Raw genomic sequence first — 24,901 nt, forward strand, 5'->3', positions numbered from 1 at the left:
TCAAATCAACTTAGATCTAATGTGTATTTTTATACTCATTGATTCTACTCATTGATATGCCCTGAACGTTGAATCATCGCTCGGAATTCACTAACCGGACCTTAAAAAAAAACTTAACAACCTAATGACTTCTTAAATAAAATTTTTTGAATAGTTCATTGATTATTTTGTAACTTTTTAAAGTTGAGATACAAAACATAAACTTATTATTAATTTAGTGATTTTAGGCGTAATTTATTCAAATTTTAAAAAATATAATAACAAAAAAGTTTAAGAAGAAAAAAAGGAGAGAAAAAAAAAAGCAAGATGGAAAGAGCTATGAACCACTCAAAGGACCCTATCTGCTACAGCTCATTGAATATCTCCTATTCTCCTCCCCAATCCCATATCCCTCCCAATTTTCCCTTTTCTTTATATAATAAATAAATAAAAATCTCAGTATATTTTGAAAGTTATATATATTTTAATATTTATTTATTAAAAAATAATGGAGAAATTTGTAAGAAAACTGTGGAAGACAGGTTTCAACTCCGACAACCTCATGTTTTGCTAAATATTCTGATTTCCACATTGGAACATTCGTCTCTTTCTTTCTTTATTTTTTTCCTTATATTTCTTCTTGGGTGTAACATTTCCTTCCTCTTTTAGCTAATATCTACCCTTTTTTTGAGGTATGCTTTTACTCATCTATTTCTTTTTAAGTTTCTTTGCATAAAATGTCCATTGTTTTCATTTTCCCTTCATTGCATAGATATGGGTTATTCAATTTTAGTGTATTCTTGTCGTTCTTTGTTCGTAAATAACTAAAAATTACAGAACTTAATATTGCAGAAATGGAAACTTATTCCATTTGCAGCTCTGGTTTGCCTGTATTTTTTATTGATTTACAAATAGTCAGGCAATAACATAGGATATGGACACTATTCATCCAAGTTTGTGGAAATTTCTTAATGTTTGATGGTTTACAAGCTTGAAAATATGAGTTAATTCTTTTTATTGCTCTAGAAATTACAAAATTAGAGAAAAAAAAATGAAATAGTATTTTTGTTAGCATTTATTTGCTTTTATTTTCGTATAATTTTCTACTTCCATGTGTGTGTGGGTGTGGGTGTATTTCTTTTCTGTATTTTGAGAGAAATAATCCGAACATTTTTTACTCTTTTCAGTGACACAATATCATAAAGGAGTTTATCATATCAAAGAAGTTTAGCTTAATTGCCTATTGAATATACAGTTGAAGAGTTGTATGAAATTGAAACAGCTTGTTAAAATTGTGTGATGGTAATTGTGCTATCCGGAGAAGAAGCTGTATGATGGCAACAGCTGCTATTATCGGACTTACTGTCGGAAAGCGACTCTTGAGTTCTTCGTTTTCGTATTCCGATATCATTGAGAAGCACTCGTATGCTGGTGATTATGGCGGAGCTCCACATTATCAAACTGCTCCCACTAAAAGTCTAATAGTTGCAAAGAAATCATCTAATTGTAGCCAAAGTGTTCCTTCATATGATCGGCGTAGTCGGTCGATCAAAGCTCTTAAGGAGCATGTGGATACTGCTTCCCTTGTTTCAACTGCCGGACCTTGGTGTCGGGGATCCGATGATTTTGAAGAAGAAAGCTATGAACTTGACTACTCTGTGGAGGCTCTTCTTTTGTTTCAGAAGTCTATGCTCGAACAGCAATGGACTCTTTCGTTCGAAAGGACGGTGTTCACTGAATCACCAAGTAGAAAAACTAAAAAGAAGGTACCTGTTACTTGTTCTGGGGTGTCAGCTCGGCAACGGAGATTCAATACTAGGATGCAACCTAATGCTAAGCAGCTAAGATCATTGATCAGTCCGGAGCTGCTTCGAAGTCGTTTGAAGGGTTATGTGCGAGGTGTTGTAAGTGAAGAGTTGCTCAGCCATGCGGAAGTTGTTCAATTGTCGAAGAAAATCAAAACTGGACTTTCCTTGGAGGATCAGAGATTGAGGTAAACCATATATGATGTGTATGAATTGAATCATTCTAATTCAGTCTTGAAATTCAGTTCTAATTGTTGTAATGAAATCCTAGATTGAAGGAGAGGCTCGGGTGTGACCCGTCCGATGAACAGCTTGCAACTTCCTTGAAGATTTCTCGTGCTGAGTTGCGTTCAATGTTAATTGAATGTTCATTGGCAAGAGACAAATTGGCAATGAGCAATGTCCGTTTGGTTATGTCCATAGCTCAAAGATACGATAACATGGGTGCTGAAATGCCTGATCTTATTCAGGTTCATTATATCAACCATGTTTAAATACATGATAAGTTATCAATTTTTCCGGTTTTACTGCGTGATTAACTTCTTTGTTTAATTTACGTGTAGGGTGGTTTGATTGGACTATTGCGTGGCATCGAAAAATTCGATTCTTCAAAGGGATATAAAATTTCAACTTACGTTTACTGGTGGATACGTCAGGTAATGTTCATCTCTGTTTGTGAAGAAACATTGTAGAGATTAAAAATAGATTTCGTAATACTCAACTCCATAAATGTAATATCATTATTCCTGAAAGTGACAGGTCCTATTAATATGAGTGTCGTATATGGATATGTGCGACAAGATCTAACAAAGTTTGCACTTTATCTCAGGGTGTATCGAGAGCATTAGTTGATAACTCGAGAACTTTAAGGTTGCCTACTCATATGCATGAACGACTGGGATTAATCCGAAATGCAAAATATAGACTCAAAGAGAAAGGAATAACGCCAACTATTGATGTAAGTGGCATCCACTACTATCATATGGATTAAGTTTCAATGAATTACGGTTAATCTGACTAATCATTATACTTCAAAATCAATGTTTAATATCTGTATCCGAGCGTATTTTAAGCTTATTTATTCTCTCAGTGGACTGTAACTAATTAATTGGTAATGTTAAATTTCCAGAGGATTGCCGAGAGTCTGAACATGTCTCAGAAGAAAGTCCGGAATGCGACAGAGGTACAATACGCCCGAAAGTTACTTTCCTGGTTAACAAATACAATTGCATTTTCCGATCCTCACTATAATTTCATTAATGCAGGCAGACAGTAAGGTCTTCTCACTTGACCGCGTTGCGTTCCCCTCATTGAATGGTCTTCCTGGAGAGACTCATCATAGTGTAGGTTCCGCTAATACGAACCAACTCAATAGAATCCTGATTCCCTTGATGGTTATTTCATGTTGTTTACTATTAACCAAGTTTCGGTTTTATCTTTTCAGTACATTGCAGATCACCATGAAGAAAACAATCCTTGGCATGGAGTAGATGAAGGGGCACTCAAGGTAAATGAATACTTTAGTTCACTGATCTCTAAAAAAACTATCGAATGAACGGTTTATAATCGTAATGTCTGCACCTCTTTCTCATTCGTTTGGCTCCATCACCAGAAATTTTGACTCGGGTTTAACTTTCTTTCACTCCGATAGCACTCTACTAAGCCTTTTCTTAGCTGACTATTAGTAGATTAGTAGAAATCGAACATCGATCCTAAAATGGTCATATCTTCATTACTTCTTGTCTTGATGGCTGCTATGTTTCTCTATGCATTGTCCATGTGCTTCGTGAATTGGATTTGAATCGATCAAAGAACTTTCCAAATAAAATAGTTTTTATCCATGAGGATCCGATTAGAGCACATTTCTTTTCTGCAGGTGATGTCGTATGTAATCTTTATGAATGTTACATTTACAGGATGAAGTGAACAGACTCATCGGTATAACACTGGGAGAACGAGAAAGGGAGATCATAAAACTTTATCATGGTCTCGGTAAAGAAAGTCTTACATGGGAGGACATCAGTAAACGGTGAGTTCATTCGTATCTGCAGATTTCTAACCATACCACCTTTATTTTTCGAAGACATCAACAGTTTTCCTTTCAGTTTCATATTTCTCATGCAAATGCCATTTCGTTCTTGAGTTGTGTTTGACATTTTTTTTTAATCTTTTGTTAATTCTTCAGCATCGGTTTGTCGAGAGAGAGAGTCCGGCAAATCGGGCTTGTCGCGCTGGAGAAACTAAAAAACGCAGCGAGGAAGAATGGAATGGAAGCTATGCTATTGAAACAGTGATTTTCGAAATTCAGATATAAAAATTGGTAAAAATGATTGTATATATATACAGAAAGCAAAATTGTATCTTCAATATCAAGACTAAAAGGGCATGGCTGCCATGAACTTAAAACTCCCTGTAACCAGAGTTCAACAAACTGACTGTATTACGGATCGGGAAAAAAATTTATGCATCGAATTTTTCTGTAATTATGATGATAAACATGTTGTTTGAATGCGTATAGTGATTTTATATTTACAGTATTTCGAGAATTACTTCCATCATACTAGCTTAGCCAAATTTCCATAATTTATAAAGTTATTCAAATTGTGATACAGGGAAGGCCGAATGAAATGGTGATATGTACAGGGTAACTTTATATTGCTTTGAAAATTAAGTTTCGCAACGTGTCCTTACACCGGACAATACATTTATAAGATAAATTTTATTGCTAAAAATTTTATACGATAAATTCAATTTTTATGCATTTATAAGATTTTCCAAAAATAGTATATATAAAAATAACATGACAATACACATACAATAATTAATAATTCAAATAATCAATAAAATTTCTTAAAATTTTCTAAGAGATCCTATAAGAAATCTCTATGATGCATATGATGCATTTTTAGAGAAAACTATGATTTTTAAAAACAAAAATTTCCCAATGTTTTTTAACAAAATGCAAATTTTATAAAAATTTTAACGGTTTTTTATACACTTAAAATGAACAAGGTAAAGGCAAGAAATCATGTCTGACACCATATGATAGCAAAGTCAAACAATTTGAAAATAAAACATCGGAAGGATGACTGATTATTATCTCCAACCGTTGTCGAAATAAAAACACTTAAAATGAGAAGAGTAACAGTATTGAGGAGAACGTTGAATTTTATATTACAAAATAAAATTGTCAAAATCTTCAAAGTACTTAAAAACACTTTACTAGATTGAATAGTTTAGTGAGATGAAATTATTTTATGCTTAAGGAGCTTGATTAATATTTATACATATTTATACTAATTCTGCCGTTTTCTCCTAATTTCATGACTATAATTAAAGGTTACGAGTACGTAAATGAAAATATAGAAATTGGTTTCATGTTTTAGTGAATATTTCAAATGGTGTTCACAATGTCAACCACTAAAGCCACTAAGGCAACTCCCACGTTGCCCAAAAAACCTACATGCACGACATAACACAAATCTAGAATTCCTGTGAAAATTGAAACAACGATGACAATACAAGATTCATTACATTTATATCAAATAATAAAGTTGAAACTTGTTGAAAGATAAGTTTCAGCGAATATTTTACTTAAAATAATAGAATTTACCACCGTTCTCTTGGGTGGCACTGGCTGGTTTACTCTTTGCCTTTAGCTAGGTTGCAGCTCGCTTCGAAGCAGCAGCTGGTAGAGCCTCAACTCCACCTGCTAAAGCCAGGATACTCCGAAATTTCTGACCGTCTTCTAACCGGCGCAGGCTTTCCAACTGGACATCTTCCTCCTCATGCACTCCAATAGTTGCTTCTTGTTCCTTTGCTCACTGGCGAACATGCCCATCCTGGTCTCCATAACCATGCCACCATAAAGTTTAAACGCCTCTGCATACCTAGCATCACCTCTAGGCACCACAACCTTGTCAGTTCTTATACCTTCGACTTCATACATGACGTAGCACTGAAGATTAAGCTCATTTCTTGGCTCTTGGAATAAAGATGCTGGACGGTACTTATCCCGCAAGGCAACTCATTCTCCTTATCGCCCTCGGTACTGGCTAGTCGAGCACAGAGCTGGGCAATTAAAGTGTCATACCTCATCCGCAGCCTGCTTTGAGCCTTGGTGAAATCATTCAGTTGTGGCACGAAGATCTGCCCTGCAACCTTCTGTACTACTTGGTCCTCCCCGAATTTGTGGAGCAACTTAGCCTGCTGCTGCTCGTAGTTGAGACATTTTTATCAAGCTTTTAACTGCTTTGAAATTTTGTTAATATTTAATTAGATAAGCTAAAATATGAAATTGTATAATTAGCAAAGTAGTTCAGCAAAACAAAGCAAATGATAAACAAGGCAAACGAGGTACTCATACTTGTAACTTATTCAAGTTTTTAATTAAAAAAAATTTAAATTTAAATTTTATAAAATCCGAGTTTAAACTATTGATTGAACTAAATTCAACTTTTATATCATTAATTTATTTTCAAATAAACTCTAAATACTCGAGAGTTTAAAAAATATCGAACTTCAAAGCTTGAATCCAGCTCGAATTTAGAAATATTCAAACTCAACTTGCGTCGATAATACCTCTACTCCGATCTCGAAAATTAAATAAAATAATATGCTACTATAACTTTCCACGTGTCACATCTAGACTCCGTAGACTGCCATATCAATCATCCCACCAGAGCTCACTTCCCTCTTTGTCTTTTCACTCACCCTCTCAAACTCAATAACAGATATTTTTTGGTATCGAACGGTTCAATGGCTGATTCATTGAGTTTGCCTATAGCCTCCATTGCTGCCAATTATGATCACTCTTCCTTGCTTTCTCGAAACTCCGCTTTCTCTTCACGTTTACTGCCTTCTAAGTGCTTCTCTTCCGGTAAGAACAAGTTGAATTTGTCGTCTCTGGGTCAATACTCCTTCCACTCGCTCCACCACCGAGTCAGCACGATTCGTGCTCTCGATTCAGACGTTCCTCACCCGCTTCACAAGGTAGATTACGAACTCTTCTGAAATTCAATTCCAGAAAATAATTAAACAGTTGCAGTTATTGACAGTGACAGTTATTGATAATCATTTTTTTATCCTTCTCTATTTATTTATTCATTTGTGATCACTATTTTGAGCAATCGAATAAGGAATTCAATTGAAGCCAGATATCTTTGAGAAAATAACAGATTAATTGTTAAGGTGGTGTTTCAGTTCTTCAATTTTCACTGTCCACAAGTTAAAAAGATCGATTACTTTTTAATATGATTTTTCTTCTGTTTCTTAAAAGAGAAAATAGTCCTTCAAAGACCCTACGTGATCGATTGGTTTGCAATTTCACGCATTCTAGGCTTAGGTAAATCTATAGAAACTAATGGAAGGGATTTGGGATTTAAAGATTAACTTAACCTATCTGAATTTGTGCATGTTAAAATGCATTCATCCTTTTTTTTTTCTTGTGTTTGTTGTGGAATTTGAAAGGGATCAGTAGATTTTAAGAGTAAAAGGAGCTATGAGCAATGGGATTCATTGACATCAACGTTTTCAGGAGCTGCAAATATACCATTTTTATTGCTTCAATTGCCTCAGATCATCCTCAACGCACGCAATCTTCTGGCAGGAAATAAGACTGCCCTTTTGGCAGTACCATGGCTGGTAATCTAGAATTGCAGTTAGATTTTTTCTGGTTTACTTAAGATTTATGTTCTTCTGTTTATGTATTATTGTTTTCCTGGTACTTTTTTATGATATCTTGAAGCCAAAAGTTAAGGGTTAAAGAACACATGAATTATTAAAGAGGACTTCTGGCCTTTTATCAATTATATTAGGAGCAATAAACTAAATATCATTGCCTTCTCTGTTTCGAAAATACCCACACGAGCCCATGAGCTTCAATTCCTTTCACGAGAGCAATGGAATGATGAATTCAACATATTTTGTGGTTTAGTGTGAAATATATGTAAATAGAAAATAGATACAGAGTTGCATAGGTTTTTTTGTGGAGTCCTGAGTACAGTTTTCCCCGCTTTTAGTCAGCTGCAAAAACCTTTCAAGAACGTCTATTTATGACAAGTTTAATCTCTTCTGAGCAGTTGTTATGCCCTTTACTTTACGGAGCTTTTATAAACTTAAGTTTTGATGTATTTCTTGAATTTGTGCAATGGACCAAATGAAGATGTTTCTAGGAACCTAAGGAAGGGGATGTTGTACATGCAGGGAATGTTGACTGGTTTACTTGGAAACCTTTCATTGCTTTCTTACTTTGCCAAGAAAAAGGAAAAGGAGGCTGCTGTGGTGCAAACACTAGGAGTGCTATCAACATATGTGGTGATTAGTCAGCTTACGATGGCAGAAGCTATGCCTCTCCCTCACTTTGTGGCCACTTCGGTTGTTGTGGGTTCTGGACTCATTTTAAATTTGTTGAATTACTACAACATACTCAACAGAAGAATCTGGCAAATTTGGGAAGATTTTATTACTGTTGGTGGACTTTCTGTGCTTCCCCAGGTTAGCTCTTTTCCCGCTGTTCTCTGCTTGCACTTAAAAGTCCCTGTGCACACACAAACTTGAATATGATATATTTACAGATCATCAAAATCTATGTGTGTATATATATATTTCAAGTCTCACCATCTTTTGTACCAATTTGAGTACAGATAATGTGGTCTACATTTGTCCCATACATACCCAATAGCATCTTGCCGGGGGCAATAGCATTTATTCTAGCTGTAGCAGCTGTAACTATGGTAAGATCTATCTGCTACTATATGATATGTTAAATTTTCTGTTTCTAGCAATGAGCTTAAACTTTTTCCTTTTATCAGGAAGAATTGGCAAGCAATGAGACTCCTTGTTCTTTCTATTTCGGTTGTTTTAGAAACGACTATTAAACATAGGCAGTACAATTGCACCCTTTTAAACTTGCACTTGCCAAGATTTGCAGGCACATACGGGCAAACTTTCAGAGAAAGGTGTGAAATTCGTGGGAGCTATTTCTGGATGGACAGCAACTCTTCTTTTCATGTGGATGCCAGTTTCACAAATGGTAATTCATGTTTAATATTTTGTATCTAAGGCTATGATCAAGTAATTTTGTTTGATTCGAATGCGTACCTGATTAAGATTTGTGCTTCCTTTTCAGTGGACAAATTTTCTGAATCCTGATAATATTAAAGGCCTATCAGCGATTTCAATGTTGCTTGCTATGACTGGAAATGGACTTATGATACCCCGTGCACTATTCATTCGTGATTTTATGTGGTAATTACTCATTAAATCGTATTTATTGTTTTGTTTTTTATAAATGATTCCAGCTACTTGCACACGTTAGTAAAACCAAGCAGACTGAATGTTAAGTGACGTCAGACTCGACCACTATTGAGTTCTGATTGTCATTACATCGGCTATCCTTATTATTGTTACTGAATGTTAAGTGACGTCAGACTTGACCACTTTTGAGTTCTGATTGTCCTTACATCGTCTATCCTTATTATTGTTGATTCTACTGACTTTCCAGGTTCACTGGTTCTACTTGGGGGACAGTCTCTTATGGTTACGCGAATATTGTATGCTTATACATGTAAGGGCCGTGCGTTTTATCATACAGGTTAATTTTTATTACCTGTTGCATATCATGAGAAGTGTCTCAATCATTTTCTACCATTCCAGCTTCAACTCTATCGGCCGGGAATTCTTCATTGCAGCAACAGTCGGTTTAATTTCATGGCTAGGTTGTTTATCCACCACTATTAAACTATCCTATGTCCTTTACTCTTATCAACCAGAGACATAGAGAAGTGAAAACAAATTTAATGTGTTTTTTGCCTTAGAATTTTGAGATGTATCTAATTAATCTCCCCCTACCAACAGGAATAACACTCTGGAGAGACACCGTTGTGCATGAATACGATTCGCCAATAAGAACTTTGACAGAGTTGGTTTTTGGATCATAAGTTGAAGACAGTGCCACAAGCTGGAATGATACAAAAACGACCTGGTTGCATGATCATATATCCTTTTTGCCCGGATCTGAATCCGGTTTGCAGCCGGATACTCTGCCAACTAAAAAGCTATCCAAAACTGTATTACGTTGTTATATAAATTTTGACACGTTAATATATTCTTATCGTGTTTTTGTAATCTTTTTTCCTTTTTTGTATCTAATGTTAAGTAGGTTTAAGTCTAACAAATAGAATGATCATTTGTACTTAGTACTGGGATAGAATTAAGGATGGGGATAATACAATTCTCTAATAATAATTGTTAATGGAGAAGCTTTATTCTTGGCACACTCCAAGAAAGCTTTCATGGTGGTTGGATATTTAGTCTTCATATTTCAAATTCTAATAATAACAAAATTTAAGATTTGTTGACTTAATCCAAAATATGAACAGAAATTTATGCTAAATGTTAGATGCCGGACTTTAGTTTTCACCATAACAAGTTGATTCCTTCGGTGTTCAAATAAAAAATGGTTCTAGATGATTATATAAAAAATAAACCATTCGGCTACTTTTATCATTTCATAATCAAATCAATCTTATTTTATTTTTTAAATTTTTTGATAAATTAATATTTAAATCGTTTCACATTCAAAAATCCTATAATTGTGAACATTAAAAGTTGGATACTTTTTTTTTTCAAATAATAATAAATAATATATGATAACTTTATTTATAAATATTTGAGTTACTGTGTGTATATAAATGAGGTAATTTTTTGAAATAAAGTGATGGGTCATTTGTTAATATATGTGCAACCCTATATAAAATAAAATTCTAACTTCACATGAAATAATTTTTCATATATATTTAATTATCAATGGATTTAAGAGTTAATTTTAGATAGATTCTAAAATTAAAGTAGTTCTTTTGAGAGTTTTAAATTTATTATAAAGCTTTTTTAAGTTTTCATAACCATCCCAGAGTTTTTTTTTTATTTCTTCGATTTTATTCTTTCTCAATGAAATTTTCTTTTTTAAATTTGAATTTTCCCATCTCTTAATTATTCCTTTTTATAATGTTAAATGACAGAATCTTTGTAGAACAATCTATAAGAATTTATTTTTATTTATTATGTATCTTAAACTGACTTAATTATAAATAAAATCATTTTTTAATATGATCTCTTTGTAAAATATTTAAAAGTATTAAATTTTTTAATTTATTTGTTAACTAGTTAATTTAAATAAAAGTAAAATTAATTTTTTTAATAAAAAATAATACTTATATATATATCTAATGTATTATTAAAAAATAATAACATAATACTTCATCATTAAATTAAATAAAAAAATATAAAAAAAAATTATAAATAGATAATAATAATTTTATTTAAACATAATTAAATAATATTTAATATTTAATTATATTTAAATACAATTATTAATATTTATTTATAAATCCTCCTCTATTAATAAAAATAATAATAAAACAAAGAAAAACACAGCCAAGCCAGCTCTTTATAAATTGAAAACCCAAGTTTTTATTCTTCACATCATCTTTCCTCTTAACATTTTTATCCACGTACAGAAACAATGGGAACCTGGTTCCTTATCCTCCTCGCAGCCGCCATTGTTGCTCTGCTCAAACCTTTCATCAACCTCAATTCCCCTTCTAAAAAGCCTCCCAAAACTCTTCCTCCAGGCCCTTCCACTTTCCCCATCATCGGCAACCTCATATGGCTCACCAAATCCTTCTTCGAAATCGAACCCATGCTCCGTACCCTCAGCTCTAAACTCGGTCCAATGGTCACTCTCCACATCGGTCCTCGTCCCTCCATTTTCGTCTTCGACCGTACCCTTGCTCACCAAGCTCTTGTTCAAAACGGTTCCATCTTTTCAGACCGCCCCAAAGCCCTTCCCACCAACGAGTTCATGACTTGCCACCAACGTAACATCAGTTCCGGCACTTACGGCCCCACATGGCGGCTTTTGCGCCGGAACCTCACGTCGGAAATCCTCCATCCTTTGCGTATAAAATCCTATTCCCATGCACGTAAATGGGTTTTGGACATTCTTTTGAATAATTTAATGAAAAAGTCAAAAACCGGAGAACCAGTTGAGGTTTTGTCTCATTTCCGACATGCCATGTTTTGTTTACTGGTTTTTATGTGCTTCGGTGACAAGCTTAGCCAACAACAAATCGAAAAGATCGAAGTTGTCACTCGAAAGATTCTTTTGAGTTCTGATCAGTTCAATATACTTAATGTTTGTCCAAGTGTTACCAAGGTTTTGTTTCGACATCAATGGCGGAAGCTCTTCCAGTTACGTAAAGATCGAGAAAATGTACTGCTTCCATTGATAAGAGCAAGAAGAAAAGCTAAAGATGAATCGAAAAGCAAGGAAACTGATGATTATGTGTTGGCTTACGTCGATACTTTATTGGACTTAGAGCTGCCATTGGAGAAAAGGAAATTCAATGAAGAAGAAATCGTGACATTAACCTCTGAGTTTCTTAACGCCGGCACCGATACAACCACTACAGCTCTACAATGGATAATGGCGAATTTGGTGAAATACCCTAAAATTCAAAACAAATTATGGCTCGAAATCAAAAGCGTAATGGGAGATAATGATGATGAAGAAATCAAAGAAGATGATTTGCAGAAGATACCGTATTTAAAAGCAGTGATATTGGAAGGGCTGAGACGTCACCCGCCAGGCCACTTCGTGTTACCCCATCGTACGACGGAAGACACCGTGTTGGGTGGTTTTTGGGTGCCGAAAAACGGGACGATCAATTTCATGGTGGCGGATATGGGGTGGGATCCGAAAGTTTGGGAAGATCCGATGGCGTTTAAGCCCGAAAGGTTCTTGAAAACCGATGATTTTAATGGCGAAGTGTTTGATTTAACAGGGAGTAGAGAGATTAAAATGATGCCGTTTGGTGTGGGAAGAAGGATTTGTCCTGCACTTGGGTTAGCTCTTCTTCATTTGGAGTATTTTGTGGGGAACATGATATGGAAATATGAATGGAAAGCCATGGATGGAGATTCCATTAGCTTGGAAGAGAAACAAGAGTTCACTGTTGTGATGAAAACGCCATTAAAGGCCCAGATTTCAGATAGGAACAAGATATAAATTAGCAGACCTAACATTTCACTATGTTATAATCGCTTTAAAATATCTATATATTACCCAATACATATGTGATTCGTTATACATGCATACATATATATATATTGTATTAAGTTGATTTAGATGCATATAACCTTTTAACCTTTAGTATCATGTTGTATTGTATGCACTATTAGTTTGTCATAATCATCTTTATATAAGGATTATTACTTGATGGCATTGTTTTATGCATGCATGTGATTATTATTTTAGGGTTTGATTTTTTTTAAAAGCTAATCAGCATAATTAAAAATTATAAATTCAATTACAATTATATCATCAAATTAATATTTGAAAATTCACTACCGGTAATAGTGATTAATTCTCTAGTCGCAGGTACTCTCTAAAAAGATAAACGACTGGCCATAAAATGTGCTTCATTTTTGTAAGTGAAACATTTTTTTCTCGCTATTAAACCAATAACATTTAATAAATGCAATTTTTTTTTTGAAAGCAAAAATATCTATATTATTATTTAAGCCCATGTTTGAGTTTGTATCACAAATTAACCCGGCACCAACTCCTCAATTAGAAAAATCACGAAAATATCCTTCCATAATTAAAATATGTTATATTATTTGATAGTACTTCAATATTTTTATTTAAAAAAATTACATGTGATTAGATTTGAAATTGTGTTGTTCGTATCAATAAAATATTAACTTTACCACTTACCCAAAGTTTTTTTTTAATATAATATTTACATTTTAATTGTATTATGCATATTTTATTACTCTCATTAACTGTATATATTGATAATTAGTACATTTAGTATTCTTAATATGTATTTGCATGTTTAAATTTCATTATACTCACAATTTAATTTATTATTTTTCATTCTAATATCATATATATTTAATATATTATTATTAATTAATTTCTAACACTACATTTCATTAATTATTAAATATTATTTTTAAACTAATTTTTATATTTTAAATACATAATTCTCTTATGCATATGCGCATTCGATAAAATTTCTAATTTTAATAATTTCATTGTCATTTGTAAATTCAATACAATAATATCCAGATGGGATCTATATTATAAATAATATATAAGTTATTCTTTATAAAAAAAATTTCCGATAAAATGTCGTCTTCCTTTTATAATCATCTGACGTATCATCGACTGCATTTCACTGTCACCATTTGCAAATAAATTTTCCCTAATAAAGCCATAATAATAATAATAATTAATTAAATATTGTTGCCGGATTTATGAGTCAATTTAAGATGACATTTTCAATATGATTTTAAAATTTAATTTTCATAAATAAATTTTTATATAATTTTTTTTACCAATTTTTTATAAATGTGTAGTGCAAATTTCATGGAAATTTTGCTAGATCATAATGATGTCAATATCTACACATGAATATATTTATTTCTTATATTTAAAGATTATTAAATCTAAACATTATATATTAACGTGATAGTTAAGATATTCATCGCCGCATATATGACCTCAGTTTAAATCGCACTAATTAGGCCTACACCCTTCTCTTATAATTTAATAATGATAAAACTATCTTTTGCCATTGGACTTTTCTTCAAGTTTACCTATGCTTGTAGTGAGGGAGGTTCTAAGTTTGACATTTGCTTGCTCGTCACTTCCTACCTTGTCTTTGTCTTACGAAGTTTTATATTTTAGCCAATAAAACATGATTTTATGGTCGCTCCATCTGCTTTCTTCGTATGCATTTATTTACATATGTACCAACATTTAAGAAATTTTCAATCCCAATAAATTAAATAATAAAAAAGTCAGCACTCAATTGCTTCATTATAGATTTTTATCATATTTATTTTTTATTATACAATATTTAGAAATATTTATAAACCCTCAACCTTTAAATAGAAGGATAATGCGTTATAGCGCACTCGAACCCACGTCTTCCTATACTAACAACAATACCAACACTAATCGAGTTAAAACTCAATCGGCTATTCACTTCTCACTTAGGCTAACATCATTCAAGTGCTCCTATGAATTAAGCTTACATCATTCAAAATTTAGTGTGATTTTTTTATATATGAATATATGTTTAATATGAGAATATCTAATCTATATTATTATTTAAGTTTTTTATTGAATTGGTGTTAGGAGTCAACAAGTACTAACTCAGTTAAGAAAATTACAAAAAATTTTATCCTAAATAAAAATAAATTATATTATTCAAGGGTATTTTAATATTTTTTTAAAAAGTCAATAAAAAATTGCATATAGTCAATTTTGAACCTATATTATTTACATTAATAGAACATGCATTAACTTTATCATTAAAACCAAAGCTTTATTTTAATATATATATTTTATTACCTTCATCAATTGTATATATTGATAATATTGATGACAATACCCTGATAAACTGTACATTTCATTATTTATTAATTAGTTTCAAATCATATATTTCATTATTTATTATATGTTATTTTAAAACTGACATTTGTGTTTTAAATATGTCGTTTTCCATGTATATACATGTTGCTTTTAATGGGTTTTTTCTTTGACCAACAAGCTCTTGCCATGTGGCTTTTTTTTCCCACTATTATAACACTTTCCTTCGAATTTTTTGTTGTTAACGTGGTTATTGGAACCTGCCCCTTCACAAATGCTCCTTTCGCCTTAATGACCTTTAGATTTGTCATCATTTTTCTTGGACTCGCCATTGTCGTGTTGCTTGAATCTCATTTCGCCTCTATTAGCATATAGAGTGTCTCTTCTTCATTCTTTACTGAGACTTCTCTCATTTGTTTAGTTAATGCTTCTTGACAAACTAACAAATTTTCAAATTCGACAAGTGATAGTTGATTTTGCCATCATTGTATAGTAGAAAAAAACTCCTATATTCTGACTTCAACACATTGATGATGATTCGTTTCATCCTAGTATCATCGATAGAAGCTTTAGGATCCAACTCAGAATGTCTCTCGACATAACATTTTTACTTCGTAAAAATATTGTGTTATTAACATATTTCCTTGTGCCACTAACAACAATTCACTTTCTAGAAGTTTGAGCTTCATATCATTCTTTTTAGAAAACAACTTGGAGAGCATATCCCAAGCTTGTTCTGGATTTTGACATCACAAATATGTTCTAACACATCCTCTTCGACGGTTATCTTTAAGACGAACATTGCCTTACTAGCTTTTATTTTTTATTTTCTTAGAGTGTCACTTGCATCATTGACTTCTATTTGCATCACTTCATTATCACAGACAACCTCTCAAAAGTCTTTTCCTTGCATGTAAAAGACATTATGCTAGTTGATCATGTATTATAGTTGTTGTTGTTATTAAGCTTCTTTATTATGCCGACAACTTACATATCTGTCACAATTGAATACCTAAATAGTGAAAATAGTTCGTGACAATGCACCAAATCTTTTCTTAGTCAAAACTTTTTCTAACATAAAATTTCACATCACCACACTTTCCTCCAACAAATAAGCATAGACTCGAAATTTGAAATTTTCATTTCAAATAAATTTTATGGTACACATTCGAATATGCATATAAAAGTTTGGGTTATTTTAAAATATATAAACTAAAATCGATGAAGTCACTGATATAATCATAAATAATTTAAGTTGATCTCAAATCTTCAATTAATGTTTAAATTATGAAAAAATGTTTATACTATTGAATTTGGATAACTTAGGGCCGCAAAGAATGGACAGTTTGATAATAGCTAAATAAATTCAACATTGAAAAATTTTGGCATTGACTTTCTGATTTTGAAAAATATTCAATGATTTTAAAAAATAAATTCAACATTAAAAAAAATTGGCATTGACTTTCTGTTTTTTTTTAAATATTCAAGGTTTTGATTTTCTATTAGGATATTAAGATTATAATATAGGTACATATTTAAATTGGTGAAAATTTCAGTAAATTCCATGAATCAAAATGGTTGAATCTATCTCAGTTACATTAAAAGGAAATAAAATATTAAATAAATATTAAACTCAGTAGGTAATTAATAAAAATATGTTTAATTAAATGCTAGTCTTTAATCTAGATTCAAAATCAATAGGTTAAAACTTTTTAAAAATAATAAAATAAAAATGTCATAGTTGAATTTGCTAATGCATAAAGTGAGGGACGTTCAAAGTTTGACATTTGCTTGCTTTCTAGTTCCCATGCTTTTTATCTTGCGCAGCTTTATAATTTTTTATTTTTCAAGTATGAACCCATAAAAAAAGAACATGGTCAAATCAAATTTTCAATAGTTGTACTCAATTGTAATAAATTTAAATGTATCATACATTACTAATGAAATAAGACTATTTATTTATTCCGTAATAGTGTCTTATATCGAGTAAAACAACTTAATTTGGTAGGGTATTTTTATATGGGCAGTACATTTATCTGCTGTTAATATAAAAATAACGGTGACGGTGAAATTAAATACTATAATGTGAAACAAAAAAAAAAGTTAAATACACTACATCAGAGGTAAATGCTCATCCAAAAAAGCCCTTAATTTTATTGTATTAGCTAAATTTACTTGGACTACAGCGATTATATATTAATGATGCGTTTTACATTGCATGAATCTACTCATTAAAAGAAACATTTGTTAGTGCAATTTGTTTTGTAATCAAATTGTCTTTGGCGGTTTGTATGAGTGAGGTTGCAATAATTATTTCTTGCATAGACTGTTTAATTAATTCAACAATTTCAATATTTATAGTATCAATATATAGAAATTATATAGATATATGAAGTTACAATTACCAATACACTTGAATGTCATAATCAACTCAATTAGTACAAAGCACGATTAAATCGATAACTATAATATATATGGACCTGGATAAGAATAAATACAGATAGAGTGTGAATATAACCAAACTTAAATCAGAATCGAGTTTGAATTGAAACTTTACAAGTTATTTATATAAGATTTACAGCTACACTTGAAATCTCTAAGCTTTTTAAGATTTCTCGTATTTATATAATTAATTACTAAAATATAGAAAATACTTCTAGTGGCTTTAGAATCAAGAAGAAGTAAAAAAAAATTAATTAAATTATATATTTTTACGATAATAAAAATATAATTTATTTATTTTAATAGTTTATATATTTATAATTTTTAAAAGATTAAATCGAATTTTTATATTTTTTAACCTATTAAAATTTAAATGTGATTATTAATTTAAAATTTTATTAAATTATAAAATAATATAATAAAAAATTCAAGGGTGTGGGCCCTGCGAACCCCCTATTCCACCTCTGTTTAGAACATTCCATCATAATCAGAATTTGGGGGAAAAAAAAAGCAAATAAAGCTAATGACATTATTGCGACTTGTTTAGAGAGTTGGGAATTTTTACTAAACTAGGACAAAAAAAATAAAAAAATATCAAAATAATACAAATAAAAAGTTATGTTCTAAAATGGTACATTTGGGTTGGTGCCGCCTATGACAGAGATGTGACCACCCCATGTCCAATCAAAAATTACTGTTGCTATCTATTAAATTGCGGCGCAGGACTGAAATGTAATAATATAATTTATTTAGGGACCTATTATGAATTGTTCTATTTAGAATGACTAGTGAAAAAAAAAAGGTAAGGGTGCCGCCTAATGGTGTGGCGGCACCAAACTTAAAATATGGCTAATTCCCTTGTTAGCCCTCCTTATTTATTATTATCTTTTTATTTCCCTTCAATTCATTATATTATTTTTAAACAAGCCCTTAACCTATTTTTGTAGTTAAATAAGCCCTTAAATTATGGTTTTTACTCATAAAAACCTTCATTTTAATATTAAAGTAAATATATTTTGAATTTCAAGCTTTTATCTTAATTTTTTGTTGATGCAATAAAAATTATATACACTTTAACATCAACATAAAATCTAAAAAAGTAATCAAAATTTTTGAAAGAGTAGTTAAGAATATCATGTATATAAGCACTCTTAAGAAATTTTAAATTTTTATTTTTATTTAACAAACTATTCACATCAACATAAAATGTGAATTAGTTTATATTTTTAAATAGCTTTAATTTGGGTAAAATATATTTACTTTAATATTAAAATGAAGGGCTTTTATGAGTAAAAACCATAAGTTAAGGACTTATTTAACTACAAAAATAGGTTAAGGGCTTGTTTAAAAATAATATAGTGAATTGAAGGTAAATAAAAAGAAAATAATAAATAAAAAGGGCTAACAAGAAAATTAGCCATATTTTAAGTTTGGTGCCGCCACACTTACGGCACTTTTATCCTTTTTTTTCACCAGTCATTCTAAATGAAACAATTCATAATAGGTTCCTAAATAAATTATATTATTACATTTCAGTCCTGCGCCGTAATTTAACATACAACAACAATAATTTTTGATTGGACATGGGGTGGTGGCACCACCCCAAATGTACCATTTTGATATATAACTTTTTATTTGTATTATTTTGATATTTTTTTTTGTCCTAGTTTAGTAAAAATGCCGTTGATATTCAGGACTCAGTCAAATTCCAAATTCCAAATACCTGCTGCAATGGGTTAGCTACAGTAGATCGTACATTTTGTATAATATTTTATTCTACTTTTTAAATTTAATATATTTAAATTCTGACCTATTAATAAATAATCATGTCGGTTTTGTTATCCCTATCTTGGTAAAAGACCAATGTTTTGGAAAAGGTGTTGGTCCTATAATAATTTCCACGGGTGGGTGGATTTTGTTTTTGAAAAGATGGAGCATTAAATAATAATTATAATATAATTAAATTAAATTATTAAAAATATAAATATAAATATAAATAAAAAATTATCTTGATGTGGTTTAAATTTTTTTCAAAATTCATGTTTGTATACCATATATTATGAATATCTTAAAAAAGAATATGAAATTATAATTGTTGAAAAATATAAAATTGATAATTGATTGCCAACGAAGTGTTGTTCCAAAATTATAAAAGTAAGTAGTTATTTTGAAAATGCAATTTAATAGTAAAATTGTTTGTGTTGTGGTTTTATTTATTAAGTTCATAATGGTGTATTTAGCGGTGAGTGTATCAATCTTTAATGTACAAAGGTGAGATAAATTATCACAAGGTGTGTGATAAGTTAGAATCACTTGTCATAAATGTTGAATAAGTTAAATATTTCTCGAGTGGATAAATTCTTAAGTTTTGTTTGTTTACTATTTACAATTTAGTATTAGAAAAATACCCACTTCCTTATCACTCCTTTCAAGCATTTAATTTATATTAGAGTAATAATTTTAAAATAACTATTTACATGCATAAAAAATTTAAAATAATAATAATACATATTTTCATACCTTATTCGAACTAATCACAAATTCATATCCAATATCAAAGTTCTGAATTTAGTTGGATAAAATATATATTTATTAAAATTTTATATAAAAATCAAATAAAACTTTAATTAAAATAATAAAATTGATAATTTTAAAACCCGTATTTTAGTTTCAAATTTTATTATATATTAATTTTTATTAATTTTATATAAAAATAAAAATATTTTATAATAAATAATGGTATAAAAATATAACTTTCAATTCAAGTAATATTTAATTAACTCGTAATTCTGACCAAGTACAAATTAACATGAAGATGATAATTTAGCTTTCTAGATGACTTTGATTAATCTAATAATAAGGAGTAGAAATTATCGACAGTTGATGGGACAGTGGGACACTTAACCCAAAAAATATAGTCAGGGGTTTGATTTTATCTTTTTTCTCTCCTTATCAAAATTCAAGTCAAATTAACTCGAATTCATGCATGTATCTATTTAAAAGCCGAATTTTTATTAATAGTTATATTTTGAGGGCGATTGATAAATAAAATTTTGGGTTTTTTTAGTTTATTTTTATATAATTGGAATATTGGGGTTTCAAATTTTTTAATTATAATGTTTGGTGAATAGAAGTTTATAAAAACTTGATGAGCTAAAACCTTAAAAAATAAAAAACGCATGGATAAATAACTTTTTCAACCGTTGATAAGAATGAAATATGTGAAATGACATATTTGATCATGTTTGTTCAAAAATTACTCTTTCTGCCATATTCTCTCAAACTTAATATGGGTGCCAAGATATCGGTAGCCCCCATTCAAAAAAGATTTCACTAATTAATTTATATATACTTAATTTATTTTCAATTTATTTATGTAAAATAATTTTTATGCAATTTAAAAAAATTGCAAATAAGGAATTTAAGAAGTATGTTTATTTAAATTTTTAAAAATATTCACTAATTAGTTTTCATAATGGATGTTTTAATTCATTGGTAACAGTGTTTTATTTCAATAATTTCACCCAATAAAAACTAAAGTATTATAAAAAAATACTTAACAATAAAATGTGACATGCTCTTATTTATCATTTTATATATATCAATTTTCAGTTATCAACTATCAAACAATTACCAAACAAGGCATTTATATTATACACGAGTCAGGGATTTAATTTTTGTATTTTGAGATTTTTAATCTTAAACAAATTGTAGGTATTATATTTGTTAAGTTAAATTTTACTATTTAAGGTAGAGACATATCCACATTATATCATATTTAAAGAGGATTGCCTACATAAAAGCTTACTTACTAGCTTGAAGGTTTGAATCCAAGTGGATTCTATTAGTTAACAATCATAATAGTAATGGGAGTTCATGTCTTCAACTAATCTACTAATAAATAAAAATTATAAACTTATTGAGTCAAGTGGTAAGAAATTCGATATTCTTTAAATAAAATTTTGGTTTAAGTTCTACAATAAAAAAAACAACGTTGAGACAATTTCTCCAATTTTAAAAATCTAATTCCATTTAACTTTAAATTTAATCAAAATCAAATTTTACTAATATTATTTTATTTTATGTTAATTATGAAATTAATTTTATATTTTCATTAGTTAAAATAGGGTCGGAATTGAGCTTAAACTTTCATACCTAAATGATAATATCATTACTACTAGGCCAAGAAATTATTAGCTTAATTTAAATAATTTTAATCATTTGAAAATATAAATATCGATATTCATCTTGATTCTCAAAAATAAATGATTGATGGGGGCATTTATCCCAAAATAAAGCCATCTCAAATGTTAAAATTGTCTTCCATTTTCCTTTATCATCAGCCAAATTATTTTCAATTTTGTGCATGCATTATACTAATTTGATTTTATGCTATAATTTCATGGATATATATTTGTATATATTCTATTTGTAATGGTAAATTTTTAAAAAATGTATGATAAAAATTAAAATATATATTAATATTTTGTTTTTATTTTTGTATAGCATATATATTTTACAATTAATTAAATAAAAATATTTTTATTAAATGAATTTGAAAGATTGAGTTTTAGCTCGATTGATATGAGTATTGTTATCAATGTAGAAAGATCTAGATTCAAGTATGTTGAAGCGTACTACTTTTTTATTTATGAGTTGAGAGAGCTTACGGGTAATTCTAAACATTATGTTAAAAAAATCATTTTGCTGATGAAAAAGTGCAAATTATGTTGGACATATTTTGGATTTGCTTTTGCTGATTTGAGCCCAAGGGAATGAAATGGAGTATTTAGGAACTCCAAGCCCAGCCTTAACATTTTCAATCTCTTTAAGATAAAAGCCCCCCAATTTATTTCACTCGGTTTTCATTGTTCTTCAATTATCCATCCGGTCTTTTTTCTACAACAAATTCCTTATCCATTCTCAGTTTTCATCGATTCCCAAGGCCAACCAAGAAAACCCAGACTCAAAATGGCAATGTCGATGGCAATTGCCACCGATTGTGGAAGTAGTAGGTGGAGTATGGCGTCCTTGAAATCTGCTCTGCCGCGGCTAACTTCCACAGCTTCTTCCATTAAGTTACCATGTCGCCGCCGTGCTCCTCCGCCTGTCAAATCGCCTCAGCTAGTTCGCTCTTTCACTGCTCTCTACCCCGTTAACCCTCTCCATTCCCTCGGTTTCTCTGGTAATTTTGCTTACTGAATAATTGAAAGAATATGCTGAAAAATGTTGTGTTAATCTCTTAATCTTCTAAAAACTAAATGATTTGGTTGAAGATAACTGGTTTATCCATTTGTTTTTTATTCCATTTCTTGATGCAGAACAGAATTTAGGATTTTATGAGATTACTTTGCTGAATTTGCATGTGATTTTTATTTAATTTCTAGTTTAAGGATTTGAGGGGTGTTTTCCCTTGTATTTTGCTTTAATGTTCTAGTTCTGGTTTCTTGTAGTTTTAGGACTATGAATCAATAATGAATTTACCATGAATTACTGAAATATGGCGGTTAAAAGAACTATCCAGTCCCTCTCAATTTCGTAATTGAGCAAATTGGTCCCTCTCCAAAAAAATCAGAGCAATTTAATCTGAGATAATTTCGAGCGAACAATTAAGGACAATTAATCACAAGGTTAATATTTTCCATCAATTGTACATTATTTTGATTGGTGTGATAACAAATTTAGATCTTAAAGTTTACACATTCTGTTAATTTGGTTCTAATTTAACAAATTTATCGTCCAACATTTGTGTCAATGTTGAGGCTGAAAATTTTTTAGAATTAAGGCCAAAATAACAAAAATGTAAACAATGAAGGTTAAATTTGTTATCATACTGATCAAAATTATGTACAATTGACAGAACACATTAAGTTGTGATTAATTGTCCTTTGTTGCTCACTTTTGAAATTGACAGAAATTAAGTTGCTCCAATTTTTTTAAGAATGACTAATTTGCTCAATTTCGAAATTGATGGGGACGGGAGAGGTATTTTACCAAATTTGGCTTATATATTGCTTTAAGTTTTACCACTAGATTGTTGAGATTTTGATATTAGGAGAACTAGTTGACTGAACCATAGGTAGAGTTTAAGTCTTTCATTGACATAAATTCTCGATTCGATACTTATATTTTAAGAGCTTTGCCTTTGAGGGTTTTGGAAGCTCATATCTTTACATCTATACTTGAATATTCATCGCATAGGAAAGTTCTAATAGATGGTTTTAGTATCTATATCTTTGTTTGTTATGTTACTAATCACACTTAAAATTGGCAGGCCTCACCAGCTTTGAGCAAAATTTCACCATAATTGATAACGGTGGCCGATTCTATGCAATGCGGCATGGCAGACGAGTGCCTAAGCTCAACAGACCACCTGACCAGCGGCGTGCACTCCTGCGAGGCCTCACGACTCAGCTCCTTAAATACGGTCGGATCAAAACCACTCGGGCTAGGGCAAGCGCTGTGAGGAAGTATGTAGACAAAATGATCACGTTAGCGAAAGATGGTTCGCTTCACAAACGAAGGCAAGCTCTTGGCTTCATTTATGAGAAACAGATCGTTCACGCGCTCTTTGCTGAGGTACCGGAGAGGTACGGTGAGAGAAATGGTGGATATACAAGAATTATTCGAACCTTGCCTAGGCGAGGAGACAATGCACCAATGGCTTACATAGAACTTGTATAGGTGAGGTTCCTTGCATGATTCTATGAACATTGTTGCCTGTTTTGATACTACATTAATGCTGCTGAACATAAGTTTATCTTGTATGAATGCTAGATGGTGTTTTTGTTAAATTTCATACGAGTTTGATTTTTTTCATTGAATCAGAGCTTAATGTATATTAGTATACACGAAAATGATAATATAAATACGATATGAATATAAAATGTGTCTAAATATTCGTAAAATCAATTATTTATATATAAAATTATGTATTATAATATGTTAAATACAAAAAAAAAAGTCAAAACTTGAAATAAACAATTTTTTGTCTCTTTTATTTTATAATCATGATCAATATCATTATATAAAATTTCGTGTAATATTTATTATTATATAATATTTGTAACAAAAGTTTTTAAAATTCGTCTTATTTTCAAAATCAACAAAAAATTGTGGTTGTTGAAATTGGACCGATTGTTTGAACTAAAAATCGATAGTTCAGCCAAAACCTAAAAAGTATTAGACGAAAATTGAATCGATACAAAATTATTTGAATTGAATATAAATT

General features: G+C 30.6%; 4 protein-coding genes across 5 annotated transcripts; all 4 read left to right on the forward strand.

Annotated features, from left to right (window-relative positions):
* Window positions 1–240: 240 nt before the first annotated feature.
* LOC107938687 (RNA polymerase sigma factor sigA) lies at window positions 241–4,267 on the forward strand. The gene is made up of 10 exons (XM_016871913.2): window positions 241–671; window positions 1,167–1,972; window positions 2,056–2,254; window positions 2,348–2,440; window positions 2,614–2,742; window positions 2,914–2,967; window positions 3,050–3,127; window positions 3,229–3,291; window positions 3,701–3,813; window positions 3,970–4,267. The coding sequence occupies exons 2-10, from the start codon at window positions 1,311–1,313 to the stop codon at window positions 4,076–4,078; spliced, it is 1,500 nt and encodes a 499-aa protein (XP_016727402.2). The 5' UTR covers window positions 241–671; window positions 1,167–1,310; the 3' UTR covers window positions 4,079–4,267.
* A 2,015-nt stretch (window positions 4,268–6,282) lies between these two features.
* On the forward strand, window positions 6,283–10,060 carry LOC107938671 (maltose excess protein 1, chloroplastic). 2 transcript variants are annotated; one of them, XM_016871899.2, is made up of 9 exons: window positions 6,283–6,776; window positions 7,254–7,427; window positions 7,989–8,279; window positions 8,429–8,518; window positions 8,716–8,817; window positions 8,914–9,032; window positions 9,289–9,351; window positions 9,441–9,502; window positions 9,642–10,060. In XM_016871899.2, exons 1-9 carry the CDS (start codon window positions 6,543–6,545, stop codon window positions 9,722–9,724), a joined length of 1,218 nt encoding a protein of 405 aa, XP_016727388.1. In that variant the 5' UTR covers window positions 6,283–6,542; the 3' UTR covers window positions 9,725–10,060. The 2 variants fall into 2 exon arrangements, with proteins under 2 accessions (XP_016727388.1, XP_040931104.1); XM_041075170.1 differs by lacking the exon at window positions 9,441–9,502 and having other exon boundaries at window positions 6,427–6,776; window positions 9,289–9,378; window positions 9,642–9,755.
* A 1,196-nt stretch (window positions 10,061–11,256) lies between these two features.
* On the forward strand, window positions 11,257–13,055 carry LOC107938676 (cytochrome P450 89A2). Its single transcript, XM_016871903.2, has one exon. The coding sequence runs from the start codon at window positions 11,308–11,310 to the stop codon at window positions 12,850–12,852; it is 1,545 nt and encodes a 514-aa protein (XP_016727392.1). The 5' UTR covers window positions 11,257–11,307; the 3' UTR covers window positions 12,853–13,055.
* A 9,373-nt stretch (window positions 13,056–22,428) lies between these two features.
* LOC107938672 (50S ribosomal protein L17, chloroplastic) lies at window positions 22,429–24,489 on the forward strand. The gene is made up of 2 exons (XM_016871900.2): window positions 22,429–22,855; window positions 23,945–24,489. The coding sequence occupies exons 1-2, from the start codon at window positions 22,642–22,644 to the stop codon at window positions 24,352–24,354; spliced, it is 624 nt and encodes a 207-aa protein (XP_016727389.1). The 5' UTR covers window positions 22,429–22,641; the 3' UTR covers window positions 24,355–24,489.
* Window positions 24,490–24,901: the final 412 nt, after the last annotated feature.

Source organism: Gossypium hirsutum, chromosome A08 (genome assembly GCF_007990345.1).
Source record: "Gossypium hirsutum isolate 1008001.06 chromosome A08, Gossypium_hirsutum_v2.1, whole genome shotgun sequence".
Taxonomy (NCBI): Eukaryota; Viridiplantae; Streptophyta; class Magnoliopsida; order Malvales; family Malvaceae; genus Gossypium; species Gossypium hirsutum.